We start from the raw sequence: 18,299 nt of genomic DNA on the forward strand, positions 1-18,299 counted from the left end.
ATGATCCTAGGCCTAGGCGTTCTTGAGTTATCATCCGGAAACCATCTGGTGGACAGACCGACGGACGGACCGACCGACCGACATGTCCAAAACAATATACCCCCTCTTCTTCGAAGGGGGGCATAAAAATCATATTGTTTTTTGTCAAATTAGAAATAATATCTTAAAACTTTTCCCTTGGAATGGCCAGTCAGTACATAGCGTTACAACGCATTATTATTTTACAAATTGCTAATGATGATAATCCATAGGAGAACTATGCAGACATGTCCAACTTCAGCGTTTTTGTAGAAAGGAACTCATTTCATATATACATTTTTTTTAAATCTATGACAATTCTTTTGAAAATGTTCATTTTGCCACATTGTGAACAAGTCTCTTTCATTAATATAAATTGTATATAAAGTGAAAACAAACAAGCACTTATGAATACAAATAATATAGTTTGCAGACCTTCTTCTGTTTTGGCCTGGCTCCCATCTGTTTTGGCTGGTTATCGGCTTGTTGCTGTGTTGAAGGTGCAGGGCCCAGTTGGGCTGGCTTAGACTTGGAACCTGCAGAATAAGGACCATAGCATGGACTCACATCAAAGGGTTTACCAGAGCTAATATAGTAAAATGAGTTTCAAAAAGTTCAGAGTTAGGATGCATAGGTATTAACAAGCCACCCACTCATGAATTGTTCAGCCCACTCAGTTGTCTTGCATAATAATGTCAGACAAAAATGCAGCAATACAGCAATATATGGTTGATCAGTTTGGTATATTGACAAATTGTGATTTTTCAATTAATTTATGATAATGTTATCACTAGTATTGAACTGTGAAAGACAATTACAATAAATGAAAAGGACAATAGTAGTCTATTTGCAAATAATGATTGTGCAAGAATTATTTCTCTTCTTACATGATCCGATAACATTGCGAAATCACAAGAGCAAACAGTTTTATGGAGATAATTATTCTCATTAATTCTAAAACAAACAAGAGTTGTCTCCATAGGATGACATATGCCCCGAAAAACTCTTTGATAGAAGTTATGAGCATTTTTTGAAACTTAAACGCATATTTCTAAACCTAAAAGCGGACCCTAAGTTCAAGGTCAAGGTCAAAGGGGTCAAAATTTGTGTGCATATGGAAAGGCCTTGCCCATATACATTATACACATTCATACCAAATATGAAAGTTACATCTGAAGCGACATAGAAGTTATGTGCATTTTTCGAAATCTAAAGGCAGATTTTGAAACCTAAACGCGGACACTAAGTTCAAGGTCAAAGGGGTCAAAATTTGTGTGCGTATGGAACGGCCTTGCCCATATACACATGCATAGCAAATATGAAGGTTACAGCTGAAGCGACATAGAAGTTATGAGCATTTTTCTAAACCTAAATGCAAAGTGTGACGGACAGACAGACGGACGGACAGTGCGATCACTATATGCCCTCCTTCGGGGTCATAAAAACAATATTTCAACGGAAATTTGGAAATGTTTTAATTCATAAAACACATAAAAACAAGAATACTTTACAGCACATAGTTAAAACAAGAAACCGTCAGAGACGGGTGATGCTACCCAAAGGTTTTTTTTGTCACAATATTGCACTATATATTCAGATAAAAGGAAACGTTTTGAGGGCACAGTAGTTGGGGGGACAAGAATTTTTATATAGAAAATTTCAAAGGGCCATAACTCTGTGAAAAATCATCCGACCAGAACCCGCTGATGATATGCACATCTCGTCTTGGTAGTGAAGCTTCCCATAAAGTTTCATTGAATTCCGGTCATTAGTTGCTGAGAAATAGCCCGGACAAAAATTGTGCACGGATGGACACACGGACAGACAAAGCAGCGACTATATGCTCCCTCCAAAATAAATTTTGGGGGAGCATAAAAACGGCCCTCTTTTCAGACAAGAGAAACAAACCTATAGCATTAATATTTTTGTCTCCAAGTAGATTCAGGTCCAGCAAATCCGATGGCATGAACCTGGCTGAGGAGTTGTTCCCCTTGTCTGGTTCCCCAGGTGTGAGAATCGCACCGGTCCCCAGCTGGGTGTGCCCAAACACAGCCTGCCATTCGTGTGAGAAGTCGTCCTCCCCCACAGCAGATGGGGCATTCAGGATCTCGTTCAGTATCGTCATGTCATCTTTCTCCGAGTCGTCTTGTTCAAGGTCATCTGACAGCAGGTCCTTTGGAGCTGAAAGTGAATTGAAATTTTGCAAACTTTTGTTCCTTTTTTTCCTATTAGATGTGCATATTTTAGATATAGTATTGCAAATGTAAGTACCTTTTTCCTTTAAGATATGCATACTATAGATAAAGTATCGCAATGTTAGTACCTTTTTCCTTTTAGATATGCATATTGTATAAAGTATTGCAAGCATTAGCTCTTTTTTGCTTTTAGATATCCATATTTTAGAAAAAGTGTGTGTTAAAATACTTCTTTGTGATCATTTATTGAAGGTTTTAATATAAAATTATCATTTTTGTCACTTAAATAATATAATAATTTTATTATATTTTGTTGAAATTAGCCTTTCCCATTTGCATTGTATTAAAATAATTTACTCATAGAAATGAAGAAAATATAGACCCAATAAGTGCTCCATACAAATGTAATACCTTCAAACCCATTCACTTATTGGAAGAGATGTCCTTGATTTGATGTTATATTGTAACAAGTGAATTTTAGCAATTGGGCAAGCACCAACATGCACCGCCCCTTAGCACTTAAAACATTGCTCCTCAATAATGTTAAAGAATTAAGTAAATGAATGATGACTTTAAGACGTGTAAGATCACAACACTGTGTGTACGTTTTATGGTTTCACAATGCCAATGTAGAATGTAATGCATACAACTTTATTTGTCAATTAGAAAACAAGGCCTGGGTTAAAAAAATTCTTGATTGACATATTTTACATTAAAAAATGTCTTTTTTTAGGAAGTACATTTTATGCCATTTAAAATAAAAATATAAAAAATTATTAAAATCACTGTTCAAGTTCCTTTAAATTGCAAACTCTTACATAAAGTTATATTTTTTTTTAATGGCAATACATACTGAGGAACATACATGTAGTTACTTGTTATAACAATACTCATTGTAATTAATCATTAAATTTTTTTTACATGCGCTGATAAGTATTTTTTTTAGCACTTTCAACATAACTGCCAATTTCTTATACCTCATATAAAATACTGTTAAGAATTAAAAATAATGTTTTGAATGCAAATGTTCTCTAGAAGTTTGAATTAAGCATTTATTAATCATTGAATATGTTAGGATCATTTGCACGTGTAAATTTAATCCATTACCTCTTTAAATTATAAAACTGCTGTGAAATTTCAATATTGGCAGAAAACTATTCAAGAATGTTTAATTAACTGAAATATAATCTGAACTATTAAAATGGTGTAAACTTCCTTCCATTCAGTTAAATAGGTGCCCAATTCATTATACCGCTTTCATGACACAGGTCTACAATTTAATTTCATTTTAGACTACTGAAATTACATTTCCTACTTGAAAAGTTTTTTACTGCTCATGCAAACATGGAGAACGTCTAATATGTATAGAGCTGACAAATTTTCTTCACAATTCAAACAGAAGCATTATGTTGTAAATCCCAGTACAAACAGTATTACCTCTACAATGGATTATGGGGTTAACGGCCACTGTCAGTAAATTTTAAGGAGGGCTAATAAAAAAGTTGGTACCTGCGATAGGCAGAAGAAAAATTCGCATGAAAATAAATTACATCCAATTTCAATGTTCACATTATTTAACCCTTACAGTGCTGGAACCGAATTTTGAAGGCCTTTGCAAACAGTTTGGATCCAGATGAGACGCCACAGAACGTGGCGTCTCATCTGGATCCAAACTGTTTGCTATTCTGATAGTATTCTTTGAAAAAAATCGAAGAAAATGTTAATTATAGAAATTCAGCAGACGACATTTTAGCAGACGACAAATTTCCCAGCATGCAAAGGGTTGAGAAAAGATCAATACAACAAGAGCATGTATTTATTTGTTTCAAAGTTACAGGCTTGACATTTTGTAAAAGTGAAAGAAAAAACACAAATCATATTCATGAGTTCCACTGATCAAGGGTTGGGGGTAAATTTATTGCATCTTTTAACTGTTTTTTTACTGTTCTATGAACGGAGCGGGATGCATTTGCATAGGGAAATATTGCACCCTTTTTACTAAAATTGGGAAATTACCATTGTTTATTTTATGCTTACAAATTTCAAAATTATATTTCCTATGGTTCAACTTATAGAGCTGGATTTGGAGATGAATGACATGTTACGATTTATTTAAAAAAAATTCGTTTTTGGAAACCTTCAATTGGGAATTTTTACACTTGTTTTGCAGTAAACCCATGTGATAACACTATTATTAGTGATGACTTTACATCATCAGAAAATATACTTTTCTGTAGTAAAATATACTACTCCTTATATATTTTTAATTATGTAGTAAAATGATAAAGCTAGAATTTAGGTTTCATGCCAAGTGGGCGTCAAACAATTAATTTTAATATTATTTCAGTATCAATAAAATTGGGTTCCTAATACATTGAAGTTCAACCTTTTTGCTTTAAACATAATATTTATACACCAATAAATTATCACATTCTTAAATATACTGATGGCATAAAAAAATAAGGGCTAGAAAAAGCTAAAGCAGGCATTTCAATTGAAGCAGAATCCTGCTTTTTGACGCAAGCATTTGGCAATGTTCCCATGTTTGACTCAAGCATTTGGCAATGTTCCCATGTTGAACTCAAGCATTTGGCAATATTCCCATGTTTGACTCAAGCATTTGGCAATGTTCCCATGTTTGACTCAAGCATTTGGCAATGTTCCCATGTTTGACTCAAGCATTTGGCAATGTTCCCATGTTTGACTCAAGCATTTGGCAATGTTCCCATGTTTGACTAAAGCATTTGGCAATGTTCCCATGTTTGACTCAAGCATTTGGCAATGTTCCCATGTTTGACTCCTGCAAATCATGTGCCTTGCATAGATTTGATGCAAATACTACTGGAAAACTAAATCAGTTATATAATGTATATAATTATTCTGATAAAAGTCATAGTATCTAACTAAAATGTTAACTAAGAAACATCAACAGAGAATTTCACTAGGATGTGCACACAAAATTACTGGTTGCTTCAGTACTTTGACCCCTGAAAATTTCCTCGGAACCATGCAATTGTCAAGCATAGTGGTCATTTGACTCCTGGTTTTCAAAATTCATTGAAATCCTTGAGAAAGTATATAATAACCCTTTACAGATAGGTATTTTGATGCATTTTATTCCCTTAGAAAGTTAAATTTAACTTAAGACCTTTCCTACAAGATTCAAGTTTTAAAGGCTTCATTTCCAACTCTTAGATACTGATGAACAGCAAACAGCATACAACCTGAACAGAATGCGAGTTACTCGCAGGCTGTTCTTGTTTTATGCTGTTTGCACATAGCCATTTCAACTTTGCTTCTAAGTGAGAAAGGGATAATAAAGAATAAGTGTATAAAATGAGTTGTAACCCTATAAATTTGGCTCAGGTAATGGGATAAAATGCGCTATTCTACTAGGCCTCACTATCCTTTGAGCAGCCCATAACTTTAAAAAGCTAGTAAGTAAAAATTGATCCATACAGATCAATGATGATGTGGGGGCTTTGTTAACAATCTGCATGGAGATACAACTATTCAATCACTTTTAGACGGTAAAAACTTCTTAAACTTGGCGTGCCTTATCAACTCATAACAAGATATAGCCATGAAATTTCTCATTAGCATAAAATGAACAATTATGAAACAATTTTCAAAGAAGAGGAAATCTAATGAAATTCACAGGTACATATTTTTATTTATTTAGTAAAAGTATTTAGAAAAGTTCATTTTCATACAATCAGAACTAGAGCAACAGCTGAACATGTTATTAAATTATGCTGTTTTTCTTTTATTGTAAACTAATTATCAATGTAATTGTTTTTATATTAACCATCATATGTATTTGCAGTTACAATGATTTTTAAAAATTACACCATGAGGTCTGAGTGGTCAAACAGTCAATTAACAACAATGACAAAAGGTTCTATATTGACCAATAAACAATGATAATTATATAATCATTATATTAACATGATCTGTCAAATATTTTAACAGTTAAAATATAACAAACATACTCCACTATAGTGAAAGATCAGAGCTTATTTTGTGTTGTTTATAAAGCAGTTTCAGAATGATAATTGTATTCGTTAGGTATAGAAAATCTGAAAGTTAGTCATTAGAATGCTACCAAAACTGTTAAACGCTTTACCACTTAGATATGTATTTTGACACATTTGTAGTCTCTGCAAAATTTAAATATAATTTAAGACCTTTCTTACTACATTCAAGTTGTAAAGGCTTCATTTCAAACCCTTAGTTACTGATCAACAGCGAACAGCATAAAACCTAAATAGACTGTGAGTTACTAGCAGGCTGTTCTGGTTTTATGCTGTTTGCACATAGCCATTTTCACTTTGCTTCTGAGGGGAAAAGAGTTAATTTGGTAAATAAATTTGGGCTGGAGACTAAATATAATACTTATATAATGTGAATTCTAATTTGTGTAAGGTGAAGTTTAACAAGACACTGGGGTGTCATTATTTTAGATTCTACCAATGTATTTCGAAATCATTCGAACCTGATCGATTACAAAAGCTTAAAAGCTTTAAAAGGACTTAAAACTCCAGCCATGAATGTGACCAGATGGAAGGATGATCAATAAGAGATGAAAGATGATATTGATTACATCTTAATCTGAGATTGCTTGTTCAGATGTAACACCAGACAAAAGTTTACTTCCACTGTGTTTTGAAACCATGACTATGATAACTTGCATAATAATAAATATATAAGCCAGATATTACCATGAAAGCATTTTGAATGGTAATTGTGTACCAATAAATGAAAACATATTTACTGGTATAGTGTTCAACAAAAGTAAAATTATTTTAACCGTCTTTGTATAAATAGTAGATTTAACAATATTGATTTTACAATTATTCACTTACTTCAACAACTAAGATGTCACTGTAGTGTATGGATATTGATTGTACAAGCAAACAAGAGTTCATTTCTTATTCTGCTCATGCAACAAATAGGTTTTCAAGTTAAACCATGCAACTATTATCGTTTATCTTCTCAATAGATATTATTATTTTTTGACCTACAGCAAAACCTAATTCAAAATTTAATTACCTATGATTTATTATCAATGCAGTGTTAACAAGAAACTGTCGGAGATGGGTGATGCTCCCCAAAGGTTTTTTGTCACAATATTGCACTATATATTCAAATAAAAGGAAACGTCTTGAGGGCACAGTAGTTGGGGGGACAATAATTTTTTTATAGAAATTTTCAAAGGGCCATAACTCTGTGAAAAATCATCTGACCAGAATCCGCTGATAATATGCACATCTCCTCTTGGTAGTGAAGCTTCCCATAAAGTTTCATTGAATTCCGGTCATTAGTTGCTGAGAAATAGCCCGGACAAGAATTGCACTATATGAACAGTTAATGGAAAATTTCAAAGAGCCAAAACTCTGTGAAAAATCATCGATCAGAACCCGCTGATAATATGCACATCTCCTCTTGGTAGTGAAGCTTCCCATAAAGTTTCATTGAATTCCGGTCATTAGTTGCTGAGAAAAACATGTAGCCCGGACAAAAATTGTGCATCGACGGACACACGGACGGACAGACAAAGCGGCGACTATATGCTCCCCAAATAAATTTTGGGGGAGCATAAAAATGTTTAAACAAGAGACGTGTTTGTCAGAAACACAATGCCCCCTATTGCGCTGCTTTGAAGCCATATTTTTTACCTTTGACCTTGAAGGATGACCTTGACCTTTCACCAATCAAAATGTGCAGCTCCATGAGATACACATGCATGCCAAATATCAAGTTGCTATCTTAAACAATGCAAAAGTTATTGCAAAACTTTAACCATGGTTAAAGTTTTGGGACACACACAATGAATGACAGACAGACAGGTAAAAACAATATGCCCCCGATCTTTCAATCCGGGGGCATAAAGAAACTAAGAACTTAATACATTTTCAAATCAAAATCTAGTGCCAATGATCTTTGAATTTCACAACTAAAAAGTCAGCGCATATAGTAACAGAGGTGTTTGCAAATTGTTTTTTAATGTATATATAATTATTATCCCTTATTTTGGCAGTGAACAGATGTGAAATCATTTATTTTCTAGATAAAATGTCATGAGCTAACTACCTTATTGCAACCAATATTCATGTAGAGGGCTTTTGTACAAACTTCAAGCACAACCCTAGAATGTTTGTGCCACGATGTATTCTTAATTTTGTGAAAATTATGTTGTATTTAATTAGATAGATATATACTCAAATTTCCCTGAGACAGCCCATTGCCACCCTCACCCTGAATAAGGGAATAATTATATTGCCTGATGCATAGCAAAATATTTACCCTAGTACCCAGAGTGCTATTTCTGTTTCAGAATCTACAACTAGAAGCCATGTCTGGGGAATCTAAGATGGCCGACAGTGAGCTGACCTTGAGTGAGATTCTGGAGACTGGTTTCCTAAAATGTGAGATCTGTAAAGCAGTCTACGATGACCCCAGACTGCTACCATGTCTACACACATTTTGCAAGCACTGCATAGACAATTTTGTGGAAAACAAAAACCAGTCTGGAAAATACAATGAAAACAATCAGCAGGGCAATGACACTGGCAACACTGAAGCTATGACCAATTCTGCACTTGAAGAAACTATAATACAGTGTCCAATATGTAAGTCAGAAATATCCGTTGAAAATCCAAAGAAGGTGAATTTTCCTCAGAACACTTTCCTGCATGACCTTTGCCTGATGTATGAGTACAAGCATGAAAAGCACCGCAACTGTGACTACTGCCAGTTTGAAGGCAAGGTTGTGGGTGCCTCTCATCTGTGTCTTGATTGTCATGACAACATGTGCCAAGGCTGCACAGGGGCCCATCATCGCACAAAGGTCACTCGCGATCACAAGGTCATCCCCTACGCTCAGGCTCAGAAGGGTTTATATGATATTGATATCCGGCGCAATCAAGTCCAGTTGTGTGATACACATGACAGCGAGCATTTGAGTATTTTTTGCGATACTTGTGAAGTATTGATTTGCAAAGACTGCAAGGTAGAATCACATGACAAACACAAATGGAGCCCTAATGAGAAAGCACTAACCAAATATGAGATACAAATGAGGAACCTTCACAAAGGAATTCAGCATCAGATCCCCACCATACACAATTATATACAATTTCTGGCCAACTATGATGCTTCTCTGGAGAGAAATAGAGAGAAAACTGCAAACAGTATCAAGGAGCACGCAGAAGCACTTCACAAACAAATTGAGGAACAAAAGTCTCTTTGTATTGAAGCACTCAACATGGAAACTGATAAGGAAAGATGCATGCTTCAAGTTAGGAGCCAGAATCTCAAGACTGCCGCAATATCACTGGAAAATAACGAGATGTATCTGAGAGTCCTATTGGAGCATGGCAAGCCAGATGAAATTCTACAGCTCCATCGACCAATCAACCAGCGTCTTACAGCTCTTACCCACATGCAGATGGATGGAATTTCCACGAGGCTAAAAGCCACTTTTCAGACAGGGAGTTCAACACTACGCAACATTCAGACTGTTTTTGGGAAGATGTCAATCAGTCACGATTACTTCACACACTCAGACTCTGGTCTGGCCTCCCACAATGCTTTGCAAATATGCAACATGCTGCCAAGCATTCGTAACACACCTGAACTGATAAATGAATTCGAGGCCAAGGGCATGTTTGATACCAAAGAAGTCTGGCCAACTGGAATTGCAGTGACGAAGGCTGGGGAGTTTGTCATTGCTGACCGAGACAACAAGATCGTGAAGGTATATGACAAAAGTGGAAACATTAAACAAGAAATCTGTGGACAAGAGAAGAACAAGCTTGCCACGCCATTCGATGTTGCGGTGCTGAAATCTGGGGACATTGCAGTAACAGATCACGAGGCTGAAGATGTCAAAGTCTACCGAACAACGGGAGAGCATGTCATGACAATCAAGGACGGGATCAAGTATCCAAGGGGTGTAACTGTGAACTCAAAGGGGCAGGTAATAATTCTGGACTGTCAGCTACGCCAACTGACAGTCCATGACCCCAATACTGGAAATCTAATTAAAACAATTGAAGGTAAGGACAATAAAAACACAAAGGTCATGGTAGACCCGTATTACGTCACTGTCACCCCACAGGACAACATTATCGTCACGGATACAGCCTCACCAAATCTGAAGGTCTTCAGTCCCACTGGGGAGTACCTGGCTAGGTACGGACACTACGGTATTGGAAAGGACGAGATTCTACAGCCATATGGCGTCTGCTGTGATGAATACGGGTACATCTTCGTGGCTGATAATAACAACCACAGGATACACGTACTGTTGCCTGATGGGAAATTTCAGCAGTTCTTTGTCACCAAGACCGAGAACTGCTGGCATCCAATGGGTTTGGCGATTACCTCCGATGGCTGTTTGGCCATAACTGAGGCACTTGGGAAAATCAAAGTTTACAAGTATTTGTGATGCGCCAGCTTTTAGGCACTTAAATTTCTTTAAAGTGAACAACATTTTTTACTTGTGGTTGCCTTTTGGCACCTGGATTTATTCAATTCATTAAAGGTATAATATATTGATGATTATATTGACATAATGGTTATTATAGTATTTTCAGATAACTTTCCTAGTTATTTTTTTATTAAAAATGCTATTTTGATGCATACATTTGAAAAATGGAAGAGGGAGTTTTCAAATTTCTGTTGTAATCATCAACCAAATGGTAAGAATAGCCCAAACACTGTAAAACAGTCAACAAAAAGTATTGGCACGTCCACTACTTGTTATTTATTTATTTGTTTTCCATGTTAAAGTTTTTAATAATGCTTTTTAAACATATACTTGTTTTGAAAAGTATTGATGATAGTAGTTTGCTTAATAAAGTTGTTAATCCACCATGAATCAATGTGTTGTGCATAATGTTTTCAGATCTAAATCATTTCAGTTCTTTGTCAAAAGGATTAGTAGCCCTTTTTTTCCCTATCATTTTAATATTAATGATTTTCAGTGTTTCTTAAGAAATTCCAACTAAACAAAATAATACATTGTGTATTGACAGGTTTCACTATAAAGACTAACATGGAAAACTGCCCCCTGATGGTCGCGTGTTTCAACTGATCAAACTCAGCTGAAAGACATCATTTGAACAAATATTGTGATGAAGTTTCAGGACTAAAAAATTTGACCTCTGCATTGTTTGAAAGGTTTAACTATAGCCACATAAGGCAAACTGCCCTGCAACTCGGCAGCCATGTTTTTTCAACGAACCAAAACCCTTTCCAAACTCAGCTGAGATATCATTACCACAAATGCTCTGAGAAAGATAGGAAAAAAAATTGACTTGTAGTTCTACAATGTTTAAAAGGTTTCCCCAAATCCATATAGGGCCAAAACAAAATATGGTTTGTTTCTGGTAACATATTTTTCAGACAAACAAATTTACCAAAGATTTACAAATTTGAAGATCTGTATGTACCTATTTATTGGGTTCCATGACTTTGAAATTTCATACAACTACAAGTACACATCATAAGCCATTATTTCATACAACTACAAGTACACATCATAAGCCATTATTTCATACAACTACAAGTACACATCATAAGCCATTATTTCATACAACTACAAGAACACATCATAAGCCATTATTTCATACAACTACAAGTACACATCATAAGCCATTATTTTATACAACTACAAGTACACATCATAAGCCATTATTTCATACAACTACAAGTACACATCATAAGCCATTATTTCATACAACTACAAGTACACATCATAAGCCATTATTTCGAAATGAATGTGAAATATACTCGCAGTCTGTTCAGTTTTTATGCTGTTTGCTGCTCATCAGTATCTAAGGGTTGGAAATAAAGCCTTTACAACTTGAATCTAGTCAGAAAGGTCATAAATTAAATTTAACTTTCTAAAGGACCACAAATGCGTCAAAATATTTGATTTAAACCTATTTATTTTAGCTCGATCGCATCGAAAGACTAAGGCTTATATTAACTTATTTAGTGGAAAAAGGTCAATTTTTTAAATTTGTTCACGCTGATTATGCAAAATGACTTTCCATTTTCACAGGCTTTCAATCAGGACAACCAATTTACAAAAAAAAATACCCTAAAACTATTAATTTGGGGCAGGAATCTGTAAACATCACATGAACATTACATTTAGGTTACAATTTAGAGTGTTTGCAATTTTAAAATAAGTACATATTATTTCTTTAATTTGACGAAAAATATTAATTCGTAAATATATTGAAGAACTAAATGCAAAAAAAATAATATTATCTTGATTTTCAAACAGTAACAGACTGTGCAGTAAATATAAGGTTGGATACCAGAAACAAACCACATTTTTTGTTTAGGCAGAAGAAAAACTGCCCCTCCCCCTAGCAGTCATGTTTTTCAAGAGACAAGAACCAGTTTTGAACTCGGCCAAGACGTATTTTAAACAAATTTTGTGAGCAAGTTTCATGAATATTTGGCAAAAACTAGGACTCTTAGAGTTAAAAAGGTTTTATTTAATTTGACCGAATGCCAAGCTTTTGACCCAATCTGAAATGCATGTAATTTAGGAATGAAAATGTTCTGACCGACGTTCATGTAGATTGTGCCATAAAAGTGACCACTAGAGACTTCACAAGGTAAATGATGACGTAAGGTCCACTGCGGATGGTGTAAAATGGATGATAAACGAGGTGATGGACAAACGGTGACCAAAAATAAGCTTACTTTGAGCAAGTTGAGCTCATGTATACTAAAAAAACAACTACCAATTCTTACTCCAAAAACTACAGTAGACAGTAAATAGTATCCTTAGCTGTAAATCATTTCACCTGAATGCTTATAGACCACATTCAAAACATGAATTTTAATCAATATAACACTTATTTAAAAAAACAAGTTACCTGGGTTTCGTTCAACATACAAAGTCAATACCTAATTACAATGATTTGTTGAATCCTTTTCCATTAAGTCAATACCCAATTACCATGATTTGTTGAATCCTTTTCCATTAAGTCAACAGGGCTCGACATTAAAGGTAGTCCGACTGTCCGGGACAACCAAATTGTTAGTCCGGACAAGTAAATAAAGAATTTGCTAGTCCGTAGGGACAAGTGGTCATTATAATTGTATAACTTAGAAAAAATGCCTTTAAAGCCATTACTTCTGTCGAGATATCACTAAACGTTTCCGAGTATATTTTGTATACGTTTATACGCCGAAGCCCGAGATATTCCAATAGTTTCATGTGATAAATGTAACTACACTGTACTGTTCACAAGGGAAGCAACCCTTAACATTTTTTTCTTTGCCAAGATAACAAGAATATTCTCCCTTGTAAAGAATTCGCATTTTACGACACCGGTACACACCGATCTTACAGACAATTAACGTAGTGACGTCCTCTCTATGTAGAGAATGATTTTGTTTTTTTTATATCAGTTAAGTACTGCACATATACATCACTTTTAACATTTTCTGTTTGATGTTGGCAACACACAAGTTTTTGTCAGGTATCATGGCTTTGTATAATGTTTAAAAATCAATAATCTTGAGTTTTCCTGTTATTCTAGTCAGTTCTTTTTGTATTGAAATTGCCTACAATTATGTTTACATGTATTTTTAACGATTCAATTCCTTATGATTTGAGCATTTTGTATTATTTCAATATTTTGCAAAGTACTGTGCAGAATAAGATATAATGGTCAGGACAAGCGGCTTTTTGGTCAGGACAAGTGAAATTATGGTCTACTTGTCCGACTGGACAAGTGGCTTCAAAAGTTAATGTCGAGCCCTGGTCAATACCCAATAACCACAATTTGTTGAATCCTTTTCCATTCAGTCAATACCCAATAACCACAATTTGTTGAATCCTTTTCCATTAAGTCAATAGCCAATTACCATGATTTTTTAATCGTTTTCCATTAAGTCAATAGCCAATTACCATGATTTGTTGAATCCTTTTCCATAAAGTCAATACCCAACAAGCAAATTCGTTGAATTGATATCCCCCGCCATTATGCTTCTGGACAAAAAAAAGTTATATTTGACATTTAAAAAGCATTTAAGATACAAAGGGCCATAACTCTGTTATTAACAGATGGTGTACAATGCCATTTGGCGTGCAGCATCCTCTTATCCATACATATACTCATACCAAGTTTCAATGAAATCCGCCATAGCACTTCCAAGATATAGCTCCGGACACAAAAATGCCGGACAGACGGAAAGACGGACAGACGGACAACGCCAAAACAATATCCCTCCGCCCATGGCGGGGGATAATAACCACGATTTGTTGAATCTTTTTCCATTAAGTCAATACCCAATCACCAGGATCTGTTGAATCCTTTTCCATAAATTCAATACCCAATTAAAACTATTTGTTAAATCCTTTTCCATAATTTTCACATCATACTCAATTTCCCCAATACCATCAGTCAGTAGACAAGCCATCCTACCTTTGTTTGCTGAATGTTTCTTGGGTACAGGCTGAAGCTGTAGTTTCCCAGTGAGGTCAATGTCCTCTGGGCCCTGGTCTGTAGGTTCTGGACCAAAGTCCAGGAAATTTTCTAACGACTTGTCATCCGCTGTTTTCAGGTCTCTTGAGGGTAACCCTGTGAAGAACATGTACTGTTTTAACACTTTACCACTTAGATACGTATTTTGATGCATTCGTAGTCCCTTAGAAAGAGACATTTAAAAAATACCTTTTTTACTTAATTCAAGTTTTAAAGACTTAATTTCCAACCATTAGTTACTGATGGGCAGCAAACAGCATGAACCTGAACAGACTGCGAGTTACTCTCAGGCTGTTCTGGTTTATGCTGGTTGCAAAAGCTATTTTCACTTTGCTTCTTAAAGGGGAAAGGGTTAACTTATTTATTTAAGCTTGTTTGCAATTAGAACATATGGCTTATTGAAATGCTCTTGAGTCTGTTAGCCAGGGTCTATTTGGAGAAATCTTGAGAATGCTACCCTCAGTTGGAATCAAACACAGGACAGCCCTGTTGCAGGCGGACACCATATCTGTAATACCACTGCAACCTTTACAACAGGTTCTTGTGTAATAAAAAAATAGAAACACATGTGAGTATTAAACTAGCTGTTTTTATACAAATATGTAAAAAACAAAGACATTACTGTGAGACAGGTTTCTATTAAACAGATTCTGATTGTGGTTACCGGTACTTCATGAAGTCCTGTGTATACTCAACTCTAAAAAAACAACCTTGACATAATATTATACACAACAAGACTATTGCCAAGCAATATATGTCCCAGGGCTTTCCTTTGACCCGAGCTCCCGGGTTTTGACGCTTGAAAATTACAGAAAACCCATTTTTGACTCTTGAGAAAATTACGTCATGCGTCACATTGACCCGGGGGAATATACCGACTTGCGTCAACGAGATCAAAAGTCTAAGCGATAATTGGCTCGGGGCGGAGTATCTCATTTAGTAGACGCTAATCGTTAACGCCCGTTTCTAATCATCGAAGCACAAGTCCATCCAGTAGGCGGAGTTGGGTTAATTGAGAAATCTAGTATTGACCAATTAAAACACTGCTGGTTCGATGACACGTGTATTAACTTTCCATTATTAATCATAGCGTTTGTTATCAGCTGTTTGCGGACAAGACGTGTAGTAAACCCACCTAGTTGCAATAATGGTCATAATACACCAAATAGTTTTCCTATATAATTCAATGTAAGCGACAACTTTGAGCGAAAATAAATGCAACATTTTGCACATAGAGACCCCCATAACCATACCTTTTCTTAAAGGCCATTCTAAGCGGAATCGATTTATGCAATATAAAAAGATATGTCATGTACAATGCAAGAAAGAACTTGACACAAATCAAAATCGACTGTTTTTGCAACTTTTTTTTTCGGCCGTTTCTTAGTGGAATGTAACCTTTTCTAGTGCAATGGTTTACTATAGTCTTCAAGTGTATCATATTTCAGGGATTCAGTAGTGAACACCTATTCATGCCCTACCATTATCTCCGCAAGATAACACCCGAATAATGGTAAAAAGTGTAAAACATGCCTTCCTGTCAACTATGATATTTTTTTAGAGAGTACAGCCCTACATGAAGCGATCATTCATGTAGTGATCATTTAGTGTATTGTAACCTAATCCAACTCCCAGCTATTGACCCTCTGAGCTGTACGTATGTACTCTTAAAAGCTCAGAGCATTTAAGAACTATAAACCCACCAAAACAAAATGGACTCATTCGCGTCAGTTTTAATAATATTCAATATAAAATAATAACATCCATATCCACAGTACACTGTAAAGCATATTTTGAGATATTTCCAGAGTATGTCAGAATTTATTTCCAAAGCTGAATGCACCCATCACTGTTTTACTTTATGTTTGCTCAGTTCAAAGACGCGCGAAAGTTATGCTGGCATATGTATTGTGTACAACGTCAAATTACACGCTTTGCTTAAAATAACGATATAACCGATATAACTGACCTTGTGGCAAAGTGACAATTTTTGCATGTGCTAATTGATTACAAAAAACATGTAGGCGTAATAATTGATCGTTTGAGGTGGCATAGATAACGGCGTGTTTGTCGCACGTCTTCAGTGAAGATGGCACATGAAATATTTAAAGGGTGTCGGAATTTTTTATGGGATTAAATACGGAGGCACCTTTATCGGTGAGTAGAAATAATTTCCTTTTATAGTTTACCGATTTATATAAGCTATTGTGTTTAGGTGCCACACGTATGTTTTTTTTGTGATAGCCAGCGGAAATGTTTTTTTTCTTCACATTTTGTATTTCATTCTTAATTTAATAGCCACGCGAAACGGTCAAACAAAGTTATTGGACAAAGTGTAATTGTGCTTGTGCATTCGGAAAATGTCGCAGAGAAACCTTTTCGAAATCGGAATCGGTAGAAACTCTGAAAGTGTGTGTACGACGCCAACAACAAAGCGTACTTTAGATCTAAATGACAGTGCTCCTAACACCCCCAAACGTGCGAAAGAAGATGTGAGCGACACTAAGTCAAAAAAGAAAAGAAAATTTAGGAGTGAATGGCTGAAGGAGTATGAGTTTTGAGTATATTGTTTTGCTGTATACATGAAGTAAATGTTGTATTAGAATACATATTTTGTATGTAATCTTTGAGATGTTATGTAGGACATATGACATATTGCTCTTTGAAATGATGTGTAAGACATGATATGACATATTGCTCTTTGAGATGTTGTTTAGAACATATGACATATTACTCTGCTGTATACGTATACATGAAGTAAATGTTGTATTAGAATACATGTTTTGTATTTATTAATCATTGAGATATTGTGTTTAAATGCATAGTGTTGTAGTGACAGTACAATGTGAGAAATAAATGTTAACACATCTTTTAATTTGTTGCTTTTTATATATTATATCTCAGTTATTTGCTTAAATTGCAAAAAATCATTGACTCTCCTGCGTTATTATTAGGACTCTTAGAAGTTTGATTTTGACTCTTGAAAATATGGTCCCAAGAGTCCTTGACTCTTGAGATTTGAGGTCTAAGGAAAGCCCTGTGTCCCCTACCAGCTCCACCATTGTCAGAATTTTTATTAAATAATTTTTTATTTGTTGCCATAGCAACCAGAATTTTTCTTAGGAAGAAAATGAATTGATGTGCATAATGTCATTATTTCCATCTATTCATGTTTCAAGTTTCAGGAAAAAATATGAAGAGCTTTCAAAGTTATCGCAGGGTCCAGAAAAGTGTGCAGGATTCGCCATTTGCAGCAGTATTTCTAGTCTATTTGTTGCCATAGAAACCAGAATTCTTGACGTAGGAACACAATGAAATGACGTGCATAATCTCCATATTGCCATCCGTCCATGTTTCAAGTTTCATGAAAAAATATGAAGAACTTTCAAAGTAATCACAAGATCCAGAAAAGTGTGACAGAATGACGGACCGACGGACAGACGGACACACAGAGCGAAAACCATAAGTCCCCTCCGGTGAAACCGGTAGGGGGCAATAACATATCCATTAGTCAGCAAACATTTACAGGTATATGTCTTTTTAGTTGAATGTGTAGGCATAAGTG

General features: G+C 35.3%; 2 protein-coding genes across 13 annotated transcripts in view; one reads left to right on the top strand and one right to left on the bottom strand.

Moving 5' to 3' along the window:
* The window catches only part of LOC127847650 (islet cell autoantigen 1-like), a 40,003-nt gene that overhangs the window by 5,598 nt on the left and 16,106 nt on the right, over positions 1 to 18,299 (bottom strand). For all 12 annotated transcript variants that reach the window (XR_008034100.1, XR_008034098.1, XR_008034099.1 and 9 more), the window contains 3 exons: positions 14,675 to 14,830; positions 1,927 to 2,199; positions 454 to 554 (listed from right to left, as the gene is read on the bottom strand). Coding sequence is in view for 8 of the 12 variants with exons in the window: in XM_052379697.1 (XP_052235657.1) it covers positions 454 to 554; positions 1,927 to 2,199; positions 14,675 to 14,830 (530 nt within the window). In the remaining 4 variants the exon portion in view is untranslated. The remainder of the gene's footprint in view (positions 1 to 453; positions 555 to 1,926; positions 2,200 to 14,674; positions 14,831 to 18,299) is intronic.
* LOC127847649 (E3 ubiquitin-protein ligase TRIM71-like) lies at positions 5,706 to 11,097 on the top strand. Its single transcript, XM_052379690.1, has 2 exons — positions 5,706 to 5,873; positions 8,551 to 11,097. Exon 2 carries the CDS (start codon positions 8,569 to 8,571, stop codon positions 10,663 to 10,665), a length of 2,097 nt encoding a protein of 698 aa, XP_052235650.1. The 5' UTR covers positions 5,706 to 5,873; positions 8,551 to 8,568; the 3' UTR covers positions 10,666 to 11,097.

Source organism: Dreissena polymorpha, chromosome 10 (assembly GCF_020536995.1).
Source record: "Dreissena polymorpha isolate Duluth1 chromosome 10, UMN_Dpol_1.0, whole genome shotgun sequence".
NCBI lineage: Eukaryota > Metazoa > Mollusca > Bivalvia > Myida > Dreissenidae > Dreissena > Dreissena polymorpha.

Coding starts and splice junctions, on each gene's coding strand:
- LOC127847649 (XM_052379690.1), top strand. CDS start 8,569: ATGTCTGGGGAATCTAAGATGGCCGACAGTGAGCTGACCTTGAGTGAG.